This window comes from Caretta caretta, chromosome 13, assembly GCF_965140235.1.
Source record: "Caretta caretta isolate rCarCar2 chromosome 13, rCarCar1.hap1, whole genome shotgun sequence".
NCBI lineage: Eukaryota > Metazoa > Chordata > Testudines > Cheloniidae > Caretta > Caretta caretta.
Window position 1 is genome coordinate 3,487,473 of NC_134218.1, and position 20,735 is coordinate 3,508,207.

At 49.8% G+C, this 20,735-nt stretch overlaps 1 protein-coding gene and 1 long non-coding RNA gene across 2 annotated transcripts in view; both read left to right on the forward strand.

Moving 5' to 3' along the window:
- Positions 1 to 6,466, forward strand: LOC125622522 (uncharacterized). The gene is made up of 3 exons (XR_007352738.2): positions 1 to 259; positions 3,376 to 3,539; positions 6,379 to 6,466. It is a non-coding gene; the product is annotated as an uncharacterized LOC125622522 (long non-coding RNA).
- A 12,955-nt stretch (positions 6,467 to 19,421) lies between these two features.
- The window catches only part of RAD21L1 (RAD21 cohesin complex component like 1), a 34,134-nt gene continuing 32,820 nt past the window's right edge, over positions 19,422 to 20,735 (forward strand). The window contains exon 1 of the mRNA XM_048820111.2: positions 19,422 to 19,565. Within this exon, the coding sequence (XP_048676068.1) occupies positions 19,422 to 19,565 (144 nt within the window). The remainder of the gene's footprint in view (positions 19,566 to 20,735) is intronic.

The following is a 20,735-nucleotide window of genomic DNA, read 5'->3' on the forward strand; positions in this document are numbered from 1 at the left end:
TCACCAGTTGCTTTTATTCTGCTCACTGCTGGGTGCTGCTGCACAGTGGAAGCTGCGGAGCTTGTGCAGCAGACTCCGCTTGGCTCAAGGACGAGGTGGTAGCAGAGAGAAGATGTCCCAGAGTCCTTAGGAGGCCAGTGAGTGTGCCCAGCCAGCAGGGTGGCAGATTGCCTGGTGGCTTTGTGCTGCCAGAATGCAGCTGGAGGAGGAGCAGAAACTGCATCTAGAGCACAGGCTGGCCTGGCTGAGGAGAGAATTGGTAAGACATCTTCAATTTTATAGCCCTCCCTGGAGCCCTCCCTTCCCTCTGTGCAGTAAGAGAGAGATGCAAACATGCAAGCACGCACACAGCCAAGACTGCGAGCGCAGGGGGACATGCAAACCAATACACTGAAACACACACAGAGCTCCTCCATAAACATACCCAAATGTAAACACACATGCAAGCCCACACCCCCACAGAGAGAGGCTCTTCTGGGTCAGTGTTTGTGCACACACCTTTGAAATAAACATGCAAGCATGAACATTCATTCACACACATACCCTCATGCCCACAAACATACCTGCAGAAACGTTCAGAGAAACACGCATTTGCCAGCATCAATACACATTCACAGCAGCAAACCCACACGTGGGCACACACAGACAGACACAGAGGCGCACTGACAAACACATATACGCAAATAGTCTGCACATCACAGGGACGAGTCTCCCTCTCTAATCACAATTAGCATTTATATGGCACTTTCACATTCAGTGCATTTTGCACACCCTAGGTGCCGAATCCCCTTGCACCGCTGTGAGTTAGGAGGGTTTTATTTCAAAGGGACTGAGGGGAAACAGGCCGAGAGGTCGTGTTCTCCCCTGCTCCAGATGAAGTAAGTGGCAAAACTACTAACTTCAGCAGGCTCAGGCCCTACGGGACTTGTCCAAGGCCATGGCAGCATCCGTGATTAGAACCTGTTCCCAGAATGACTAATCCCTGGCGTCCTCCCTGCCTCATGCTCAGAGGCTGCCTTACCTGCTGACCTTCCCCCATTAGACACTGTACAGTGCTCCTTGCTGTCTGTCCCAGTCCACCTCCTGACTCCTCACCTGCCTCAGTTAAACCTCCTCCCACACCCTGCGCTGGGAGGAGCTATCTCCACAGCAGCCACTGTGTCCCTGTAGCCTCGGTCTCCTGCTGGGAAGGAGGGCTACCCCTCTCGCCCCCAGGATTCCTCCTGTCCCCCCTGGGAAGGGCTGTTTCCCTCCTCCTTGATGTCTCTTGAGACAGTCTCTTTGCCTGACCCCAGCCTCCCCCTTTGCTCTGTGCTACGCAGACCGCATGTGCATGCTGCGTCCCTTTCACCACATCTGGGTCAGCATTGGCTAGCCAATGCTCTGCAGGTCAGGAGTGGAATGAAGCTAGGGGACTGGAGCAGCCGGTGAGGTGGAAAGGGAGCTTGTGAATTTACCATGTGATCAGTTTTATATCCTGGCCCCTAAAGCTCCTAGCACTGGGAAGACCTTTGAGTGTTACGTCATGGGCTAGTCTGGCAATAGCATACGCGTGGGGGAGATCACGCCAAGCCCGTGGGGGTGATCCTAGCAAAGGCCTTCTTGTGTCACCACCTTTGGCTGCCTAATCCAGAATACCACCCAGATTCCGATGGGTTTGGGTCAGCGTGCACAGGGAAGCAATCCCAGCCACCTTAAACCTAAAGTGCTCCTTGCTGGGGTGGGTGGCAGTTAAAGGGAACTGGGATGAGCAGGGTCCTCTTCCCCCCAAAATACATAAGCTGAGGATGGTAGAAGACGCTTTGCCTGGCAAATCCTGCTACGCGGGTGGGCTGACCACAAAGCCAAATGATCTACAAGAATTAAAACCCTGGAATATAGACTTCAGGAGCTCCAATACCATGGCAACGAGGATGGGGTGGATGGATAGATAGGAGAAGGCCAAAATTAAAGCCTACAAATCAGGAGGAGGAGCAGCAGGAGAGAGCCACGCTCAAACGGGGATGCCAAAAGAAAAGAGAGATGGGTTAGATGGAGAAAAATCTGAGTGAGCTTGGGGCAGTGGATGTGGGAGAGAGATGGGGGTGGGGGCTGGGAAAATAACTGGAAATCGGGTCGGAGGGAAGGGGAGATACACCACTGGTGGACATGCGGAGAAGAGGAATTAGAAGAGGGGTCAAAGAAAGGATTGGCCAATCAGAAAGTGGCGGCACAGTATGAAAGTGGGGGAGAGCCCGGATGTCAGTGAAGGAGAAGAGAGAGAGAGATTGGAAGCAGATAAATGGCCCATAAATGAGAGGAGAAGGAGGAAAGTTGGGAGGGAAGAAATGGAAAAGGGGCACGAGAGAGATGCATGAGCAGGGCTGTGAAGCTGGTTCTGTTTATTTAGGTTCCTCCAATGCATTGTTATTTCACTGGAGGAAAAGGGGAAGTGTGTGTGTGTGTGTGTGTGTGTGTGTGTGTGTGTGTGTGTGTGTGTGAATGCTGAACTCCATCCTGGCCCAGGGCAGAGCTGGCATTTGCTCCCAGCTCTGCTGGGGAGGTAAAGTTTCATTCCTGCCTCTTTAGTATTCATAGCTTTCCACAGCAGACTGAACACCAGCAGCTGAATGCAGCTCAAGGTGACTCAAAGGTCGGGTCTTGATGACAAGAAAAACAGCTGAAGATATCTGGAGCCAGCTGAAAGCTCCAGGGCAGCTTTATACTGAGGCAAAGAACTGCATCTACTGAGGCACTTTCTATCACTCCACTGCCTCACGGTTATGCACCTGGACATGCGCTTAGATAGAATCTCTAAATACAAACAATAGATGGCAATATGCACACATGTACACACACACACACACACACACCCTAATCATGGTGTCTCATTGCTCATGTCCACACGCTGTCACACCCCTATTCACAATTAAACACTTGCACATACTCAAAATCACTAATCTTTGGCAATCACGGAAACATGACCAGAGTTGCAGAATTAGGACTGTCACATAGACGGCAACTAAACTTAAGGCACTGGTGACCTGGGTTCAATTCCTGGCTCTTCAACAGACTCATCATGTGATCCTGGGTGAGACATGTACTCCCTCTGTGCCTCAGTTTTCCCACCTGGAAAATGGGGATATTATAATCCTTACCTTGTCTGCCTTATCTGTTTAGATTGTAAAGTCTTTGGGGCAGGGACTTTCTCTTGTTATATGTTTGCACAGCCCCTCGCATAGCGGGGCTCTGATTTCAGTTGGATTCTCTAGGTGCTACATAATACAGTAATAAACTGCACCGTATTCATTAGAATCCAAGCTTTCATTTAAAACCACAAAGGGGCATTTTTCTAATGCCCATTCAAGGTTTAATGGCCCCATCTTCCATTCACAGATGAGATCCCATACAAGGAGAGGGGCATTTCCAGGGGAGTGCACCCCATGTTTCCATGATATTCTACCATGGGCCCTTTCCTGAGAGACCGGGAAACACAGCCAAGATGATGATAGTCATTTAGAATTGCGGACCCCACAGTGACAGAACAGCATGGGGGTAAGGTGAGGACTGCTTTCACGTTATTCAGCAGAGCTCAAAGTGACTTGTCTGTGAGCTCAGGCCTCTTTAACGGCCTGAGTTTAACCCACGAACCCAGCTCTGAGTGTGGGCAGCGGTGCCAGGCTCAATAAAAATCACAGGGTCACTGTAGGGCAGAGTTTCAAGGATTGCTCTGTTTTTATGTCCATCACTCGTTGCATTCAGCTAGACCCTGATCCTGCACCTCCATTTCTGTAGTGTAGGGTCTGCCCAGGCCAATTCAGTTTTATCCCTCCCTAGGGGTTCAGGGGAGCACAGTGGTGAACAGTCTCTGTCGCTGTGCAGCTTCACTCATCAAGGTCCTGACCCAAAGTCCACTGAAATAATTGAAAAGACTCCCACTGACTTCATGGACTTTGGATTGGGCTCAGGTTCTCTTCATCCTTTCTTTGAAGTCTGGGGTGCCTGAATTCCTTCCAATCTACGAAGTTCTGACCTCCAGCCAAGTGCGGGTGCAAGGCAACACCCATTCAGGCTACACAGCTCGGTTGATAGGGAAGCCCAGCTTTATCTGCTCTACAGACAGGTTTACTTCAACTTTACTGTTGTGCTGACCACTGGGTGAGGGAGAGAGATTTCCCCATGGGCCCACTTGCTGTGCCAACCCCCCAGCCATCACATCACCTCCTAACCCCAAACCTTCCACTGCTTGCTTCTCAAATTGTTTCATTCTGTGGGACAGCCAGAAAAAATCAATAGACGACTGGTGTTCCAAGGACTACAGTGAGAGGGTCACTGTTATAGGACCTTTCTATATTGGGAAGCTGATGTAAGGTGCCCTGATCTGTTGGGAGTTCCCAGACAGCACAAGACAGCCTCAGCTACATCGGCCCTTACCCCTTATGATTGTGAAATCATTCACTGTAATGAATGGGCCAATTTTTCCTCAACTTTCTCATGCAAGTGGTGTCACTGACTACATAAGAACGCAAAAGCTGCCATACGGGGTCCGCTCAGTGGTCCCTCTAGCCCAGTATCCTGTCTCCACCAGTGGGCAGTACTAGAGCTTCAGGAGAAGTGTACAGAACAGGGCAGTCTTGGACAGATCCACCCCATCTTGTCCTCCTGCTTTCTGGCAGTCAGAAGTTTAGGGTCATCCCAAGCATGGGGTTGCATCCCTGACTATCTTGGCTAATAGCCTTGAGGGACATATTAAATTTGTTTGTTTTTTTTAAGCCATTTATACTTTTGGCCATCACAACTTCCCATTGCAATGAGTTCCAGAGGTTAACTGTATATTGGGTGGAAAAAGTACTTCCTCTTGTTCATATAAAACCTGCTGCCTATTAATTTCATAGGGTGACCCCTGGTTTTTGTATTGTGGGAAAGGGTAAATAACACTTTTTTCCATCCCATTCAAGATCTTATAGACCTCTACAATAATCCCCTCCCCCCCTTAATCATCTCTTTTCAAAGTTGAACAGCTCTAATCTTTTTAGTCTCTCCTTGTATGGAAGCCATTCCATCCCTGGATCATCTTTGTTGACCTTCTTTGAACCTTTTCCTGTTCCACTAGATCCTTTCTGAAATAGGGCGACCAGAACTGGACACAGTATTCCAGGTGTGGATGTACCACAGATTTATATAGTGGCATTATGATATTTTGTGTCTCGTTTTCTATCCCTTTCCTAATAGCTCCTAACATTCTGTTAGCCTTTTTGATCGCTGCTGTGCATTGAGCTGAAGTTTGCAGAGAACTATCCACAATGACTCCAATATCACTTTCTTGAATGGTAACCGCTCATTTAGAACCCATCATTATACATGTGTAGTTGGGATTGTTTTCCGGTGTGCATTACTTCGCACTTATCAATGTTGCATTTCATCTGCCATTTTGTTGCCCAGTCACCCAGTTTTGTGAGCTCCTCTGTAACGCTTCACAGTCACCTTTGGACTTAACTATCTCGACTGGTACTACTTGCATGAATAAGACAAGGAAGATTTGGCCCGTTTTAAGGAACTAGCACATTACTTCTCTGATCCCACTGAGTTATCCCGTATGTTCCCTCTTCTGTGACACGCTCTACTGTTCCAGTCTCATGTTTGGTTACTCACGCTCTGCAATCTGATGCAGCTGATGTTGCAGCCTATGGCTGTATGTATGGCCAGGATTTATACCGGCTTAACTAGTCTCTTTTCTGCTGAAATAGCTGTATCAGTATAACTCCTAGTGTGGACACAACTATATCAGTATAAAGGTGCCTTATGTGTATAGCTTATCCCCCTTCCCACAGGAATGGCTAGACCAGTACAAGGCACCTCTAAACCAATATAACTGAGTCCACATTCGAGGAGCTGTATCGCTTTAACCTCACCAGGGTAGTTAGAGCGCTGCTACTTTGTGTAGACAAGGCCTAAGATGCGGTGACCTACCCCGCATTTTCACACTTCTGATCCTTCCAGCCTGTCCTTTTGTCGCAAAGATCACTTCATTCTTTCAGCCTCGTCTACCCACCTTTCCAACTCAGACACCCGTGACTCAGCAACCCTATCTCCCTTGGGCTTCAGCCTCTTTCCCCATGTTCACTCCCCCTTCAGAAAGTCCCCTCCTGCCCTCAGAAACACTAGTAAGTGCTGGAAGACTGTGGCAAGGAGGGAGGGGATGAAAGGCTGAGGGTTTCCAGTTCTGGTTCCATCACGTTTAGATCAGGCAGTTCACAGCAGTGGCTGGACTGTGCCCATTATGTTTGTTTCTCCCCTTCTCTGGATGGATGGAATAAGAGTCTCATAAACCAAAGACTGATTCAGTGCTAAAGACTCAGCATCGTTGCTATATATATATATTTTTATGCCCTGCTCCAGTCAGAGATGCAGCTCCAGGATCAGCAGCTGCTGGAGAAGCTGTTACAGCTGCACACCAGCATGCAGGAGCTGAAAGTGGAATGCGCTTACTGGGAGAGTTCAGAGACGATCAGGGAGACGATCCGCGCCAGAGCTCGGTCCAGTTCAGAAGACATGGGTGCTCCAGTTCCCACGGGAGCCTCAGCTCCATCCCTGAAAGGAGAGACAAGCAGGAGGAACTCCATCCCATAAGGCAGCTCAAGCTATTTGGGGAACGGAACTGATGGTCACGTCAATGTTAAATTCATCTGGAAATAAACAATCATCTCTCTCTTTTTTTGTAATGGTCATCCTGAGGCATAAATTGTGACTGCTCCTTTTAGGGCTGAGCTGGTCACTGCCACCCAGAGATTCTCTCCATGAACTGAACCAAGAGTCTGAAACGCTCGCCATGGATCAGTGTTACTGCCACGTCAGTATTGGTGTCTTCAGCCTACCTGATCACGATGGTCCCGGCCAACAGGCCTCCTTCAGTGGACACCAGGGAATGTTTTCTACCCAAACGCCCCTTCCGGGAAACATCTCGACATGCACAATAAAAGACTGCCCCAGGCGTGCGTGTTTCATGAACCTTCCTTTTCACTTCCCAACACACTGCCCCTGGCTTGGGGCAAATCCTCATGAGAACTTCCAAATTCAAGGAAGCCTGTGAAGTGATTTGGTCTGGTACCTGAGGCCCAGATTCTGACATCCTTATTGCCATTCGGAATCACCGTACTCCCATTAGTCAACAGGACTCCTCATGGAATAAGGTTCCACTAAACCAGAGTTAAAGGTATGTCTACACAGGCTGGTGAGGGTGATCTCCGGGGTGGGTAGACAGACACACACTAGCTCTGTTTGAGCTATCATGCTAAAAATAGCAATGTGGCTGTGGCAACATAGGCAGCTGCTTGGGCTATCCACGAATGTACGCAGGGGTCACACAAGCTTGTAGTCGGGCTGGCTAGCCCAAGCTGCTGCCCATGCCTCCATGGCTACACTGCTCTATTTAGCACACTAGCTCAAGCGGAGCTAGCCCATATCTGTCCACCCGCACTGGGAAGCACCCTCTCAGCTGCTGTATGGACATAGCTAAGAGCACATCAGCTAGTGTGCTGGGATCTCTGCCTATTGTACTGACCAATACTGTCTCATTGTTTCCCTGCACTTTCCTGTTGGTCTGTATCCATCTGTTGTCTCTTATCTTATACTTAGATTGTGAGCTCCTGGGGCAGGGACCTTCTCTTTGCTCTGTGTCTGTACAGCACCTAGCGCAACTGGGTCCTGCTCCATGACGGGTCTCGTAGGTGTCACACTAACGCAGATAATTAATAGTAGTATCAGAATCTGGCCCTTTGACATCTATGGATTAGTGCTTCCATGACAGCTATTATTTCTGTTATCGTGGTAGGGAAAGGAAGGCTCCCAGAGACTGAAAGGTGTGGCAGCATGATGCTACAATGGTTGTGATTTGTGCTTTTAATTCATGAAAATGTACCCACTGCTCAGAGAGGACACAGTCTTATTAATAGAAATAACTATCTGCTAAATCCGAATATGTGTGTGTGTCTGTGTGTGCAGGCGTATAATGTGTTTGCAGAAGAGCTTTCCAAGATACCTGCCTTCACTCCAGTATCTCCGTAACTGCGACTGGTGCTGGGTGTGCATCAGTAGGAGTTGGCATTTTACTGATCCTTGACAGCAAGGAGTTCCATCTGATATAGGAGGGGGACACAGGAAACGCAGATCCCAGCTGAATCCATGAGCAAGGCAGGAAATGTTCAAAGTTATTGCACCATACGTTCAATTAACTCATTTCTTTTAAGACTTAATCAGCACTGTCCTTTAAAAAAAGAAAAGAACAGAATAGAACTTATTTAGAACTACTCTGGAAGTCTCTTGATTTCCCATGCACTCCTGTGCCCGCAGGAACTCTCCAGAGAGTGACTTCTGGTCTGATACATATATTCAGAGCTGAAGGCCCCAAAAGTCCATTAGGTCATTAGTCTGACCTCCTGTAGATCCCAGGCTATTAAATGTCATCCAGTTACCTCCATATTGAGACAGATAACATGTGTCTGGCAAAAGCATCTTCCAAAAAGGCCACCATGATTGGGTTTGTTTGTTTTTTCCCTATTGTATTCAAGGCACTTTAAGAATAATTTGTAGTGAGGCACCCTTCCCTATGTGAGATGTGGTGATTGGGACACTTTGGGTGGTTTTCTTTAAAGGAGGGGATGAATTCTCCAGAGCCAACAAAGTCTGGTCAGGTGAAGTGAGCTTTGTTAAACAGGGTTAGCCTGTGCTACACAATGCCATAGCTCCACCTGGGGAATAGCCCAGTACCAGGAGAGTGCAATTGCAACCAGCCTTCTATTGCCAACAGGAGAAAGGAGGTAGAAGAGCCAGCTACTAAAGGAGGAGGCTGTAGAGACACCTGCAGTGACTGTGTTAATGGGGCTGTGTCCTGATAATAATAATAAAAAACATTCCACCCTGCTCCATTTTCTTCCTCTTTCTTTGGATTCTCTGTAGCTGTCACGAGAGGTTCCCACTCACTTCAATGACACCTACTGCAGGGCAATCACTCATGGCTAATGTGGGTATGATGAGCAGCTTATCCCTCTCCCAGTGAAACCCATGCGGAAGGAAGGACAAGTACCCATGCCGGGAATCAGTCATCCCCCATAAAGAAATGCAGCGTTTGATCTGCCACGCTGCAGGTGCTGTAAGGTAAGTACTTCACCTAGAGGGGGCCTAGCACCAGCACATATGCGAACCAGAAGGCAAAGGATCGATTTCTGACTCCAAAAGCTGCTCGGGGGATGGGCCAGAACCCACTAGATGTGCCAGGGATTTGCATGGGAAACATGTGAAAATGTAACTGATGATAATTGATGTCTAATTATCTTCCGCTAGCACCAGGCCACTGGGGAGATGGGGAAAGCAACAGGGTGAAGAACTGTCCCTGGCGCGGAGAGGCAGCAGCAGCTGATGTGTCAGGCTGAGGCTTTGAAGCCCAGGAGGCTGTCCCCTGTGCTTGGCTTTAATGTAAAGCAAAGTAGGCCTGACCAAGCTGTGAGAACTCTCTTTGCTTTCCTCTTTGTGCTGGAATATTTATCAATGGGGTTGACCAGCTACCCCTTGAAACCATTTGTGGGAGGCAGGGGGGGCCATGTGCCATTCTGCGTATTATCAGCTCACACCTGGCCAGTTACACACACACAGCTGCATATATCACCACCACTGCAGTTCAGAAACGAAGGATTCTCCACATACAACAGAGGCGGGGGTCTAACTTTTGCTATCTGTGATTTCTAGTATGGCCAGAGGTTTTCTGAAATTCCATGCCATGACTTTTATTTATGATTTCCCGTAGCACCCGGCCCGATCCACTGCTCAGTGTTCCGGCCAGTTAGATGTTTGCTGATTGACACAGCACCTCTGAGTCTCCTCACCAAGCTATATTGAATTCCCTACATTAGTTCTTCCAGCCCATGTTTCCCTTCTACAAATTGTCTTCTGTTTCTTGGTACGTTCTACAGGAGGTTCCCAGAAGTGCACTAGGTTCTCTTCTCACACTGGTGTAAAGTTGATGTAAATGAGAAAACCAGGCTCACTGGGTTTAAATCAGACCATTCAAAGTACTTGGGCTGAAAGGAAAAAGGAAAAAAACCCTATCTTTTGAAATGTTTGCAAGAAACTAAATTACATCATCAACATAAGAAAGACAGGGTGGGCAAGGTAATATCTTTTATGGGACCAACTTCTGTTGGTGAGAGAGAAGCTTTTGAACTTACAGAGCTCTTCTTCAGGGCTGGGATAGTACTCAGAGAATCACAGCTAAATACAAGGTGGAGCAGATAAGGGGTTAACATATGTTGTAATAACCTCACCCTGAGGGTCCCGACCCCCAGTTTGAGAACCCCTGCCTTAGAATATAGTAGCAGGAAGGAGTTAAAAATTACTCAGCATAAGAAATGAAAAACGGGGTGACTTTCAAAAGAGCCCCTAGTTTGCGGGGCTTTCTGCCCTCAGCCATGATCCCATCTCACTCATGTTCCTGCTTCTGCTGCGTTCTTGAATGAAGAAAGAGGAAAGGGAAGAAAGTTTCTTACTGGGCAAAGCCACAGTAATTCAGATGCACTTTGAGCTAGCACCCGTGCAAATGTTTTGGGTAATTTCATATATGCGGGGAGAATCACAGCAACAGAATTGCAGAAAAGCAGTGAGAACCTTCTTCCCTGCAGGAGTATGAACTGGAACGTACCATTGTGTTAATTCTCTAGAACATGCAAAACCAGCATGTGTGACTTGTCTGTCAGTCTCATGATGAGCTGCACTTAGTGTCGTTCACTGAAGAAGTGTCTGTTAGTGCAGCTGTCAGATCACCAGATAGGGGCAGGGCCTCCTGGTGTCCAGGTCATGTAAGTTACTCTTTAAAATGTAATTTTGGAAATGTGATTGTAAAATGACACTGTGGGGTTCTATATTTAGTCTCATTTAAAATGCGCTCGGTTCACAAATCAAAGTAGTTTTTTCTCACTGCCACGGTTGCATATTAAGCCAGGGATGTGAAAATCCAGCTGTGTCCAGATTTCCGCCTCATAGTCTAAGAAGGCGCAACTGGAACGTCGCCGGCATTTCTGTTGAGAATAGAGGAGGCAGAATGGAACCCAGCTCACTCTTGCACATGTGCATAGCTAACCGGAGTAAATGAAGCAGCTCAGATACTTCAGCTGATGCAGACTGCTAATGTAACCTACACACCTCCTGGGTGTGGTGTTCTGTCCCATCTTGTGGGCATCAAGACCACTTAGAGAGAGATTAAGGAGTCTGCTCTACAGCCTTAGCTAAGGGCCATGTGGCTTTTAGCTCACGTAGTAGAGGCTCATGCATTTAGCTCCAGAAGTCCCAGGTTCGATCCCGCCCACAGACAACCGGGGTCTGTTGGTGTTACACTAGGAACTCATGAAGCAGGTGCTCAAGGACAGAGGGGCATTGCTGGCACATGATGGCATTTATTACATAGATATCTCCCAGCAATGCCCCTCTGCCCTTGAGCACCTGCTTCATGAGTTCCTAGTGTAACACCAACAGACCCCGGTTGTCTGTGGGCGGGATCGAACCTGGGACTTGGCGTTGGGGCTCTGGCAGGGATTTAAAGGGCCCCGGAGCTCCAGCCACCACTACCCTCCCGGGGCCCTTTAAATTCCCTCCTGAGCCCTGCTGCCGAAACCCCGGGGTAGCAGCGGCGGGGCTCCGGAGGGGATTTAAAGGGCTGGGGCGGTAGTGGCGGCTGGAGCCCCAAGCCCTTTAAATCCCCGCCGGAGTCCTGCTGCCCAAGCCCTGGGGTAGGGGTGGGGGGGCTCTGGCAGGGATGTAAAGAGCCCTGGAGCTCCAGCCACCGCTACTGCCCCAGCCCTTTAAATCCCCGCCGGAGCCCTGCTGCCCAAGCCCTGGGGTAGCGCGGTGGGGCTCCAGTGGGCATTTAAAGGGCCGGGGTGGTAGCGGCGACTGGAGCCCCAGGGCCCTTTAAATCCCCGATGGAGCCCGGCCACCGCTACCCCAGGGCTCGGGCAGCAGGGCTCAGACGAGGATTTAAAGGGCTCGGGGCTCTGGCAGCTGCTACCACAGCAGAGCCCCAGCCCTTTAAAGCTCTGCCAGAGCCCAGCGCCCCAGGGTAGCGATGGCGACCGGGAGCCCCCAGGGCTCCTCAGTGATTTAAAGGGCCCGGGGCTCCGCTGCGGTAGGAGCCGCTGGAGCTCTGGGCCCTTTAAATCGCCCCCAAGCCTCAGGGCTCCCAGCCGCCTCTGCAGCTGGTAGCTCGGGGGTGATTTAAAGGGCCCTGGGCTCCCAGCCACCACTACTGCAGCTAGAGCCGGGGCCCTTTAAATCAAGGTTTAAAGGGCCCGGGGATTTAAGGTCCTGCCTCTTCTGGTTGAGGCCTGCTCAGGACTCCAGCATACTGGTAAATCCTCTAACTTACTTTCACCCCTGGGGCCACCTTGATTACACTGGCCTCATTAGCACTACAAAAGTGATTTCCTCCCCTTTTTGTCAACTGTTGAGACCAGCCCACTTCCACCTTAATTGAATTGGCTCGTTAGCACTGACCCCCCCACTTGGTAAGGCAACTCCCATCTTTTCATATGCTGTGTATTTATACCTCCCTACTGTATTTTCCACTCCATGTATCCGATGAAGTGGGTTTTAGCCCACAAAAGCTTATGCTCAAATAAATTTGTTAGTCTCTAAGGTGTCACAAGGGCTCCTCATTGTTTTTTCTAGGTGTGATGGTGATGGGTGCTGTGTAATTAATAAACCACTACACCTATTTTTATTAACTGATGTGAGTTTATTGTGTCCTATGAATGTTAGCTTAGGCACTCAGACATCCCACTGAACAAAGCATGTAGCAGAGTAGAGAGTAGCTTGATCAGTACACATTTCAGACTGGTGAATATACTCGTTTGTCTCTTGCCATTAAAGTAAACTGGAGATTTGCCATTAATTTCAATAGGAGCAGGTAATGAAGGATTTTAAAGGGCAACCACTGTAAATTGGATTAGCCAATCTAGCGAACACATTTCTTCACTGATAGGCAAGGTGAATTTCAATAAAATTCAGTCCATTTTCCTAGAGGTGAAGGCTGCTTTTAGTTCATTTTGAACCAAGCCTAGGGCCATGGGTAAAAGCGGGTGTTTGTGTTAAATGTTGGTTTCAGAGTAACAGCCGTGTTAGTCTGTATTCGCAAAAAGAACAGGAGGTCTTGTGGCACCTTAAAGACTAACCAATTTATTTGAGCATAAGCTTTCCTGAGCTACTCACTTCAGAGCTGTAGCTCAGGAAAGCTTATGCTCAAATAAATTGGTTAGTCTCTAAGGTGCCACAAGTCCTCCTTTTCTTTTTGTGTTAAATGTTGTCAGTGATGTGGTCTGTTTGTTTTTCTTTTAAAGATAGTTTCAAAACCCAAGGCAGCCTAACCAAACATATTGCCACAAAAAAACAGTTTCCTAACGTCCTGTGGCTAAAGTTAAGCATGTGTGCCAGCGATTGCAGGATCTGGGCCTGAGCCCACAAAAAGCTCTTGATAATAAATAGAATACTAATTAACAATAGCACTTTGCACTAATATCACCCCTTTCCTCGGGATCTCAAAGGGCTTTACAAGGGAGGTTAGGTACTGGCTGATTGTACGGCTGGGGAAGCGAAGGCAGGAAGAGAAGTGGCTTACTCGTGTTTACCCATCGAGTCAGGGGCAGGTATAACAAACCGTACGTTTGTCCATGTCTCCAGCTGCATGTGGGTATTATACATATGGCATAACACACACACACAGTTCCCGGTGTTTACAGTTTTTGGTTCTTTATTTTTCTGGCAGACTCAGATACACAGCAACGAAGGCCGCTGGGCACCTAAACAATAACGTGCCGTAAGGCTCACACCACCAACAAAGGGGTATTTCCCCACACCGGCAGCCCCTCTGCCCAGGGGGCACGCCCGCGCCCACTGGCTCTTGCAGCCTGGCTTCAGCGCGCGAGCCCCTTCGCCGCCGCCGCACGCGCCCACTCGGGGTCTTCGCAGCGGGCCCTCCCCCCCCCACGCGCGCCACTGGCGGTTGGCTCCTCGCGCCACCGTTGCGCGTGCGCAGGGCGCGGGAGTCGGACCGGCGGCGGCGGTTGAGCTGAGGGGCGAAGTGCGGCTGCGGCCGAGCCGGAAGCGGCTCGACTGACTCGACCCCCTGGGTTCGGGGGGGGCGGCGGCCGCGGCCCTGAGTGTACGGTGTCCCCCGCAGGCCTCTGACTGCCCGAGCGCCCCCCTGCCCAGCAGCGCCCCCATGTGCTCCCCGTGCCCTCTGCACCCCCCTCACCCCACATCCCTCCACCCCCATGTACTCCCCGTGCCCTGCACCCCCCACACTCCCCGTACCCTCTGCACCCCCACCCCCCTCACCCCTGCACCCCCCACACTCCCCGTACCCTCTGCACCCCCCTCACCCCACATCCCTCCACCCCATGTACTCCCCGTGCCCTGCACCCCCCACACTCCCCGTACCCTCTGCACCCCCACCCCCCTCACCCCTGCACCCCCCACACTCCCCGTACCCTCTGCACCCCCCTCACCCCACATCCCTCCACCCCATGTACTCCCCGTGCCCTGCACCCCCCACACTCCCCGTACCCCCTGCACCCACACTCCCCGTACCCTCTGCACCCCCCTCACCCCACATCCCTCCACCCCATGTACTCCCCATGCCCTGCACCCCCCACACTCCCCGTGCCCCCTGCACCCCCACCCCCCTCACCCCTGCACCCCCCGCACCCCTCACACTCCGTGTGCCCTCTGCACCCCCACCCCTGCACTCCGCACCCCCCACACTCCCCGTGCCCTGCATCCCCCTCACCCCTGCACCCCCATCTCCCACCCTGCACCCCCCCACACACTCCCTGTGCCCTCTGCACCCCCCATCCCCCACCCTGCACCCCCCATGCTCCCCGTGCCCCCTGAACCCCCCTCACCCCTGCACCCCCATGCTCCCCGTGCCCTGCATCCCCCTCACCCCTGCACCCCACATCCCCCACCCTGCAGCCCCCCCACACTCCCCGTGCCCTCTGCACCCCCCTCACCCCACATCCCCCACCCTGCACCCCATGTACTCCCTGTGCCCTGCACCCCCTCACCCCTGCACCCCCTATCCCCCACCCTGCAGCCCCACACTCCCCATGCCCTCTGCACCCCCTCACCCCAGTACTCCTCACCCCACATCCTGCACCCCCATGTACTCCCCGTGCCTTCTGCAACCCCTCACCCCTGTACCCCTTACCCCACATCCCTCCATCCCCATGTACTCCCTGTGCCCTTCATCCCCCTCACCCCATGTATCCCACCTTGCACCCCCACACACTCCCCATGCCCTCTATCCTCTCACCCAATGTACCCCACCCTGCATCTATGTATCCCACCCTGTATCCCAGGACCTCCATCACCCTCACCCCTGCTCTGCACTCCACACCCCCTCACCTCACTACCCCCAACCTGCATCCTCATATACACCCCATGTCCTCCACCCCATCACCTCATATCCCATGTACCCCACCCTGACACACCTACCTTCCACCCCCATTTATACCCCATGCCCTACACCCCATACATCCCTGCGTACCCCCCCACCCAGCATCCCCTGCACCCCTATGCCACCCTCACTCCATATACCTGTACTCCCCACATTACTCCTGGGGGAATTCTGCACCACTGCATGTGCACAGAATTCATGTCCCCCACAGATTTCTTTGCTTCCCTGCAGAAAAATGACTTTCTGACAGGGAAGCAAAGGGAAGCTGCAAGAGCAGTCACGTACCACTCCCTAGCAGTGTGGGTACATCGTTTCAGGCAGCCGGCAGAGAGGTAAATCACAATGGGGCTGGGGACACCCCAGCCAATGGCTCATAACATGAACCGGGATCAGCTGCTAGTCCCATCTGGGGTGGAGGCAGTAGAGGATGGGACTTCCTCTTCACCTGCAAGGAGTTGCTGGGGTTGTGTCAGAACCTCCCCCAGCTGCAGGAAGGTCAGCCGCCTCCCCTGCTTCCTGCCCACATCGCTCCTCAACTGGGGGAGGGTGGGGTCACTATACAGGGAGCTGCTCCCTCATCCACCCAACCGCCGTGCATCCGAACCTCCCATACCCAGACACCCCTGTGAAGCCTAACCCGGTACATCCAGAACCCCCACTAGCTTTCCATACTTGAACCCCATCCTACTCAACTTCAACCCCTGCATCTGGAGCCCCCCCTGCAGCTGGCCCCTTAGCTTCTGGACTCCAACCCCTGCACCCAGGCCATGCCCCAATGAGCTCACTGCACTCAAACCCCCACCCTGATGCACCTACACCACCCCCTGCACCACCCTGAGCCTCCACATCCATGTCACTGACCCCCAAGTACCTGCACCCAGACCCCCCCCACCAAGCCCCACTCCCCCAGCACCCAGACCCCCCCCTCTGAGCACCTTCACCTGGAAGCCCCTGCAGTCCCATTGCCCCTGTTCCTGGAACTCCCCCCGCCCCCCCCCCCACCATGAACCTCTGTGCATCCAGTTCCCCCGACACCTAGGTCCCCCCACTGAGCTGCCTGCACCCATATTGTCCCACACAGAACCCTCTCACCCCACACCTGGATCCCCCCACACTATGCCCCTTCACACTTGGATCCTGCCTTGTTGAGCCTACCTGCCCTACACCTAGTGCACCTGGCTCAGAGGGGCAGGACCCCAGGGTGTTTCTGGGGCAGGCCCAGGCCTTGTGCTTTGTCAGGGTCTGGTGCAGCCTCACTGCTGAGGTCAGGTGTAGGGAGGCTGCAGGGTGATCTCCCACCTTCGTGCAGCCTGTGGCCTGTGCTCCCCGCTGCCATGCTGGAGCCTCTACATTTGTTTATTGACAAATGAAACTTGCAGAATTTTAAAATATTGTGCACAGAATTTTTAATTTTTTGGCACAGAATGCCCTCAGGAGTACCACATACCCCCCTAACCTGCATTCCCCATGCCTTGTACCACCTTACCCCATACACCCATACATACCATCCCACCATGTACTCCAATGCCCTATATCACCCCTGCCCTCACCCCATACACCAACACACACAGTCTATGTCGTGTGTCCTATCATATCCCTACTCCATATATGCGCCCTCATGCCCTATATTGCCTCTACCTATCATACCATACACCCCTCCTCTTATATATGCCTTATCTTCCCCCTCACTCTGTACCCCCATGCCCTATCATACCCCTGCCCCTTCTGTCTTCTTCCCATGTACCCCTCTCATTCCCTCTACCACCCTCCTCTTGCACATAATCCATCATTCCCTGCCCCACATCTCTCCTGCATCTTCTCCCTGTGCCCCTCCCCACGTATCCCTGATTCCCCCTCATCCTATACCCCTTTCCCCTACATGCCATATAATACAGCTCTCATCCCCACATACCCCTTCTTTCACTTCATTCTCCACTGCATGTACATGGCTTACAACCTGCTTTCTCCACATACCTCGTTCATAGCTGCTCTCCTAGCCCTTGCCCCTACACATTTTCCCACTCTCCAACTTTATTTCCTCTCTCCAGCTACCCCCACTTCTTTATCTCCCCAAACCCCCCTCACACTCATTCTCTATTCTGGCAAACTAAACAAAGCTTAGGTGGGCAGCACATGTTTTGAAAACATTCTCTTCCCTGCACCAACAAATTTAGACCCTTCTGCGGTGGTTCAAGAACTTCCACATTGAGTTGTGTGTGTGCTAATGAGATGGGTTTGCACCCTCTGGTGTGCACCAGTTGCTTTGCACACTCTGGTGTGCACAGTTTCATGGGTTGTGGCACACTCGGAGGAGGAGGGCAAGAGGTTGGACGGCTAGTTGGTGGTGATTGGAAAGAGGGGATGGAAGGCCAGAAACTTTCTGTTCCATTCCAGTCTGCTTTTGCAATATTCCACACCCTAGCTGGAATCTGCTTATCTTCCTATAAATTGAATCCCCATGGTAGTGAAACCTTCCCAATTTCCAACCTTATCCCCCACAAATGAAAACCCTTGCAGCCCTAAATTCTTCCTCTCATCCATTCTTTCATGAAAAGCTGCTTCTTAACTCAAAATTGTCCCATTAGCAAAGATAAAGCCTCCATCCAACTGTCATAACTATCCAGTACACACACACACTTGGCTCCCCTCATGAGCCTCCACCTGCTATGAAACAATACTTCAACACTTATCCATGGGGAGTGGAAAGGACTATGACACCTTAGCTGCTCTCTGTCATACCACATTACAAAGCCACTTTACAGAATGAATAATACTGACAAAGTTTTTCGATATGTGCAAAGTAAAAAAAAGGTAGATTGGGGTGAAAGAGAGGAACAATGGGTGGCTATTCACAAGAAGGAAGTAGAGGAAGGGTATTTGGAAGAGGATCTGAAAAGTAACTGCTTGTACTTTCTGTTTCAGCAGATCTATAGTATTCCCGTTACTCCTCCTTCTTTTTCTGAAGACCCATGGCAACATTTTATTAAAATGCATTTTGGGAAGTCCATGCCCTAGAATGCCATCTACTGTGGCTCACTGGTATTTCGAAGGCAGTGGCTCCTTTCTTCAGCAGGGATTGTAATGAATATGGCAGCCTCTTTTTACCCTCTATGTGGTGGGAGACAGCCAATGGCTGCTTCTTGACTCTGTACGGGTAACGAGATAATAATACTTACATATTTTATAGCACGTTTTGTCTGTAGATCTCAAAGAAAAGTACAAAGAAAAGTAAGTAGCATTATTCCCGCCTCTACCCAGAAGCTAGAAACGGTCCTTTCTTGCCTTTATAAGCTAGTGCTACAAAAGAGAGTGTCTTCTGTAGTTGGGTGTACCTCATGCCCTTTTTTCTTTTTTATATCGATTTCCTTTTAATTCTCCTACTTTTTCTCCATTTCCCCTGCTTTTTTCCTATTCCCTTTTCTTCTCTACTATTGAGCCAAGTACTTTTTAAAATAAGCATTCCGCTCAAAAAACACCCGCTCTTTGATTTCTGACAACTGAAATGTTCAGCATGGCTTACATTTTGTCACTTTACTTTATACAGATTATCCGACCTATGTCCCTATCAAAATAAGAGGTGTATGTGGCTGTAACCAGCAGATGGCTTCTAATAATTTACTGAAAGATCTAGATTTTTAGAGAGTCTAGGGGCCCAAAAATCATGTGTAATTGTGTAGTTACCACTATTATGCACAGAAACAGCTAATCAGACACATTTTCATGCGTAGTCATACAATTTCTACACACAATAGGATTAATTACACAAACATTTTGCAGACCTAAACTGCCTGAAAATCCAATCCGAAGTATTTTATCCCTTTATCTTATAATGAACATTAAAGTCAGTTTTCTTTAATCCCCATTAAAATTGTGCATTCCAGTTTTTAAGATTAATTCTTATGTTTTTCCCTAGTTCACGTGAATTCAGCTACCAAGTATAGGCAAAATGTTCTATATGCATTTGTTTATGAACAAGCGTGGGCCATTGGCCAAAATATGGCTCGCCGCTCACTGGGAGAAGAAGCTCACAAAAACTCACATATTTGAATGCAATTTGGAGACTACCATTGAAAAGATCATTTCACCAAAGGTATGTAACTGACTGAGATGTTTAAGACCAGTTGGAGAAAGGTAGATCCTTTTTTTTTTTTTTTTGAAAAAGAATACATCAACAAATAGTGTAAAGGTCCATATTTGAAGTCAGAGAGACAAGGTAGGTGAGGTAATATCTTTTATTGGACCAACTTCTGTTGGTGCGGGAGCCAAGCCCAGTTTACCCAGAGCTCTTCTTCAGGTGTGGGAAAGGTACTCCTTAGTGCCACAGCTAAATAAAATGTGGAACGGATTGTTTAGCATAAATACTTAACATATATCAAGGGACCTTGGAGATCTTGGAGTCATTGTGGATAGTTCTCTGAAGACGTCCACGCAGTGTGCAGCGGCACTCAAAAAAGCAAACAGGATGTTAGGAATTATTAAAAAAGGGATAGAGAAGAAGACAGAGAATATCTTATTGCCCTTATATAAATCCATGGTACGCCCACAACTTGAATACTGCATACAGATGTGGTCCCCTCATCTTAAAAAAGATAAACTGGCATTAAAAAAGGTTCAGAAAAGGGCAACTAAAATGATTAGGGGTTTGGAACGGGTCCCATATGAGGAGAGATTAAAAAGGCTAGGACTTTTCAGCTTGGAAAAGAGGAGTCTAAGGGGGGGATATGATAGAGGTCTATAAAATCATGAGTGGTGTGGAGAAAGTGAATAAGGAAAATGTATTTACTTGTTTCCATAATATAAGAACTAGGGGCCACCAAATGAAATTAATGGGTAGCAGGTTTAAAACAAATAAAAGGAAGTTCTTCTTCACTCAGCTCACAGTCAACCTGTGGAACTCCTTGCCTGAGGAGGTTGTGAAGGCTAGGACTATAACAGGGTTTAAAAGAGAACTGGATAAATTCATAGAGGTTATGTCCATTAATGGCTATTAGCCAGGATGGTTACGGAATGGTGTCCCTAGCCTCTGTTTGTCAGAGGGTGGAGATGGATGACAAGAGAGAGATCACTTGATCATTACCTGTTAAGTTCACTGCCTCTGGGGCACCTGGCATTGGCCACTGTCGGTAGACAGGATACTGGGCTGGATGGACCTTTGGTCTGACCCAGTATGGTCATTCTTATGTTCTTATGACCCTTCGAGGTGAAGTGGGGCAACGGAAGAGGGGGAAGGCAGCTGGTGCGGGGGGATGGTTAATAGCAT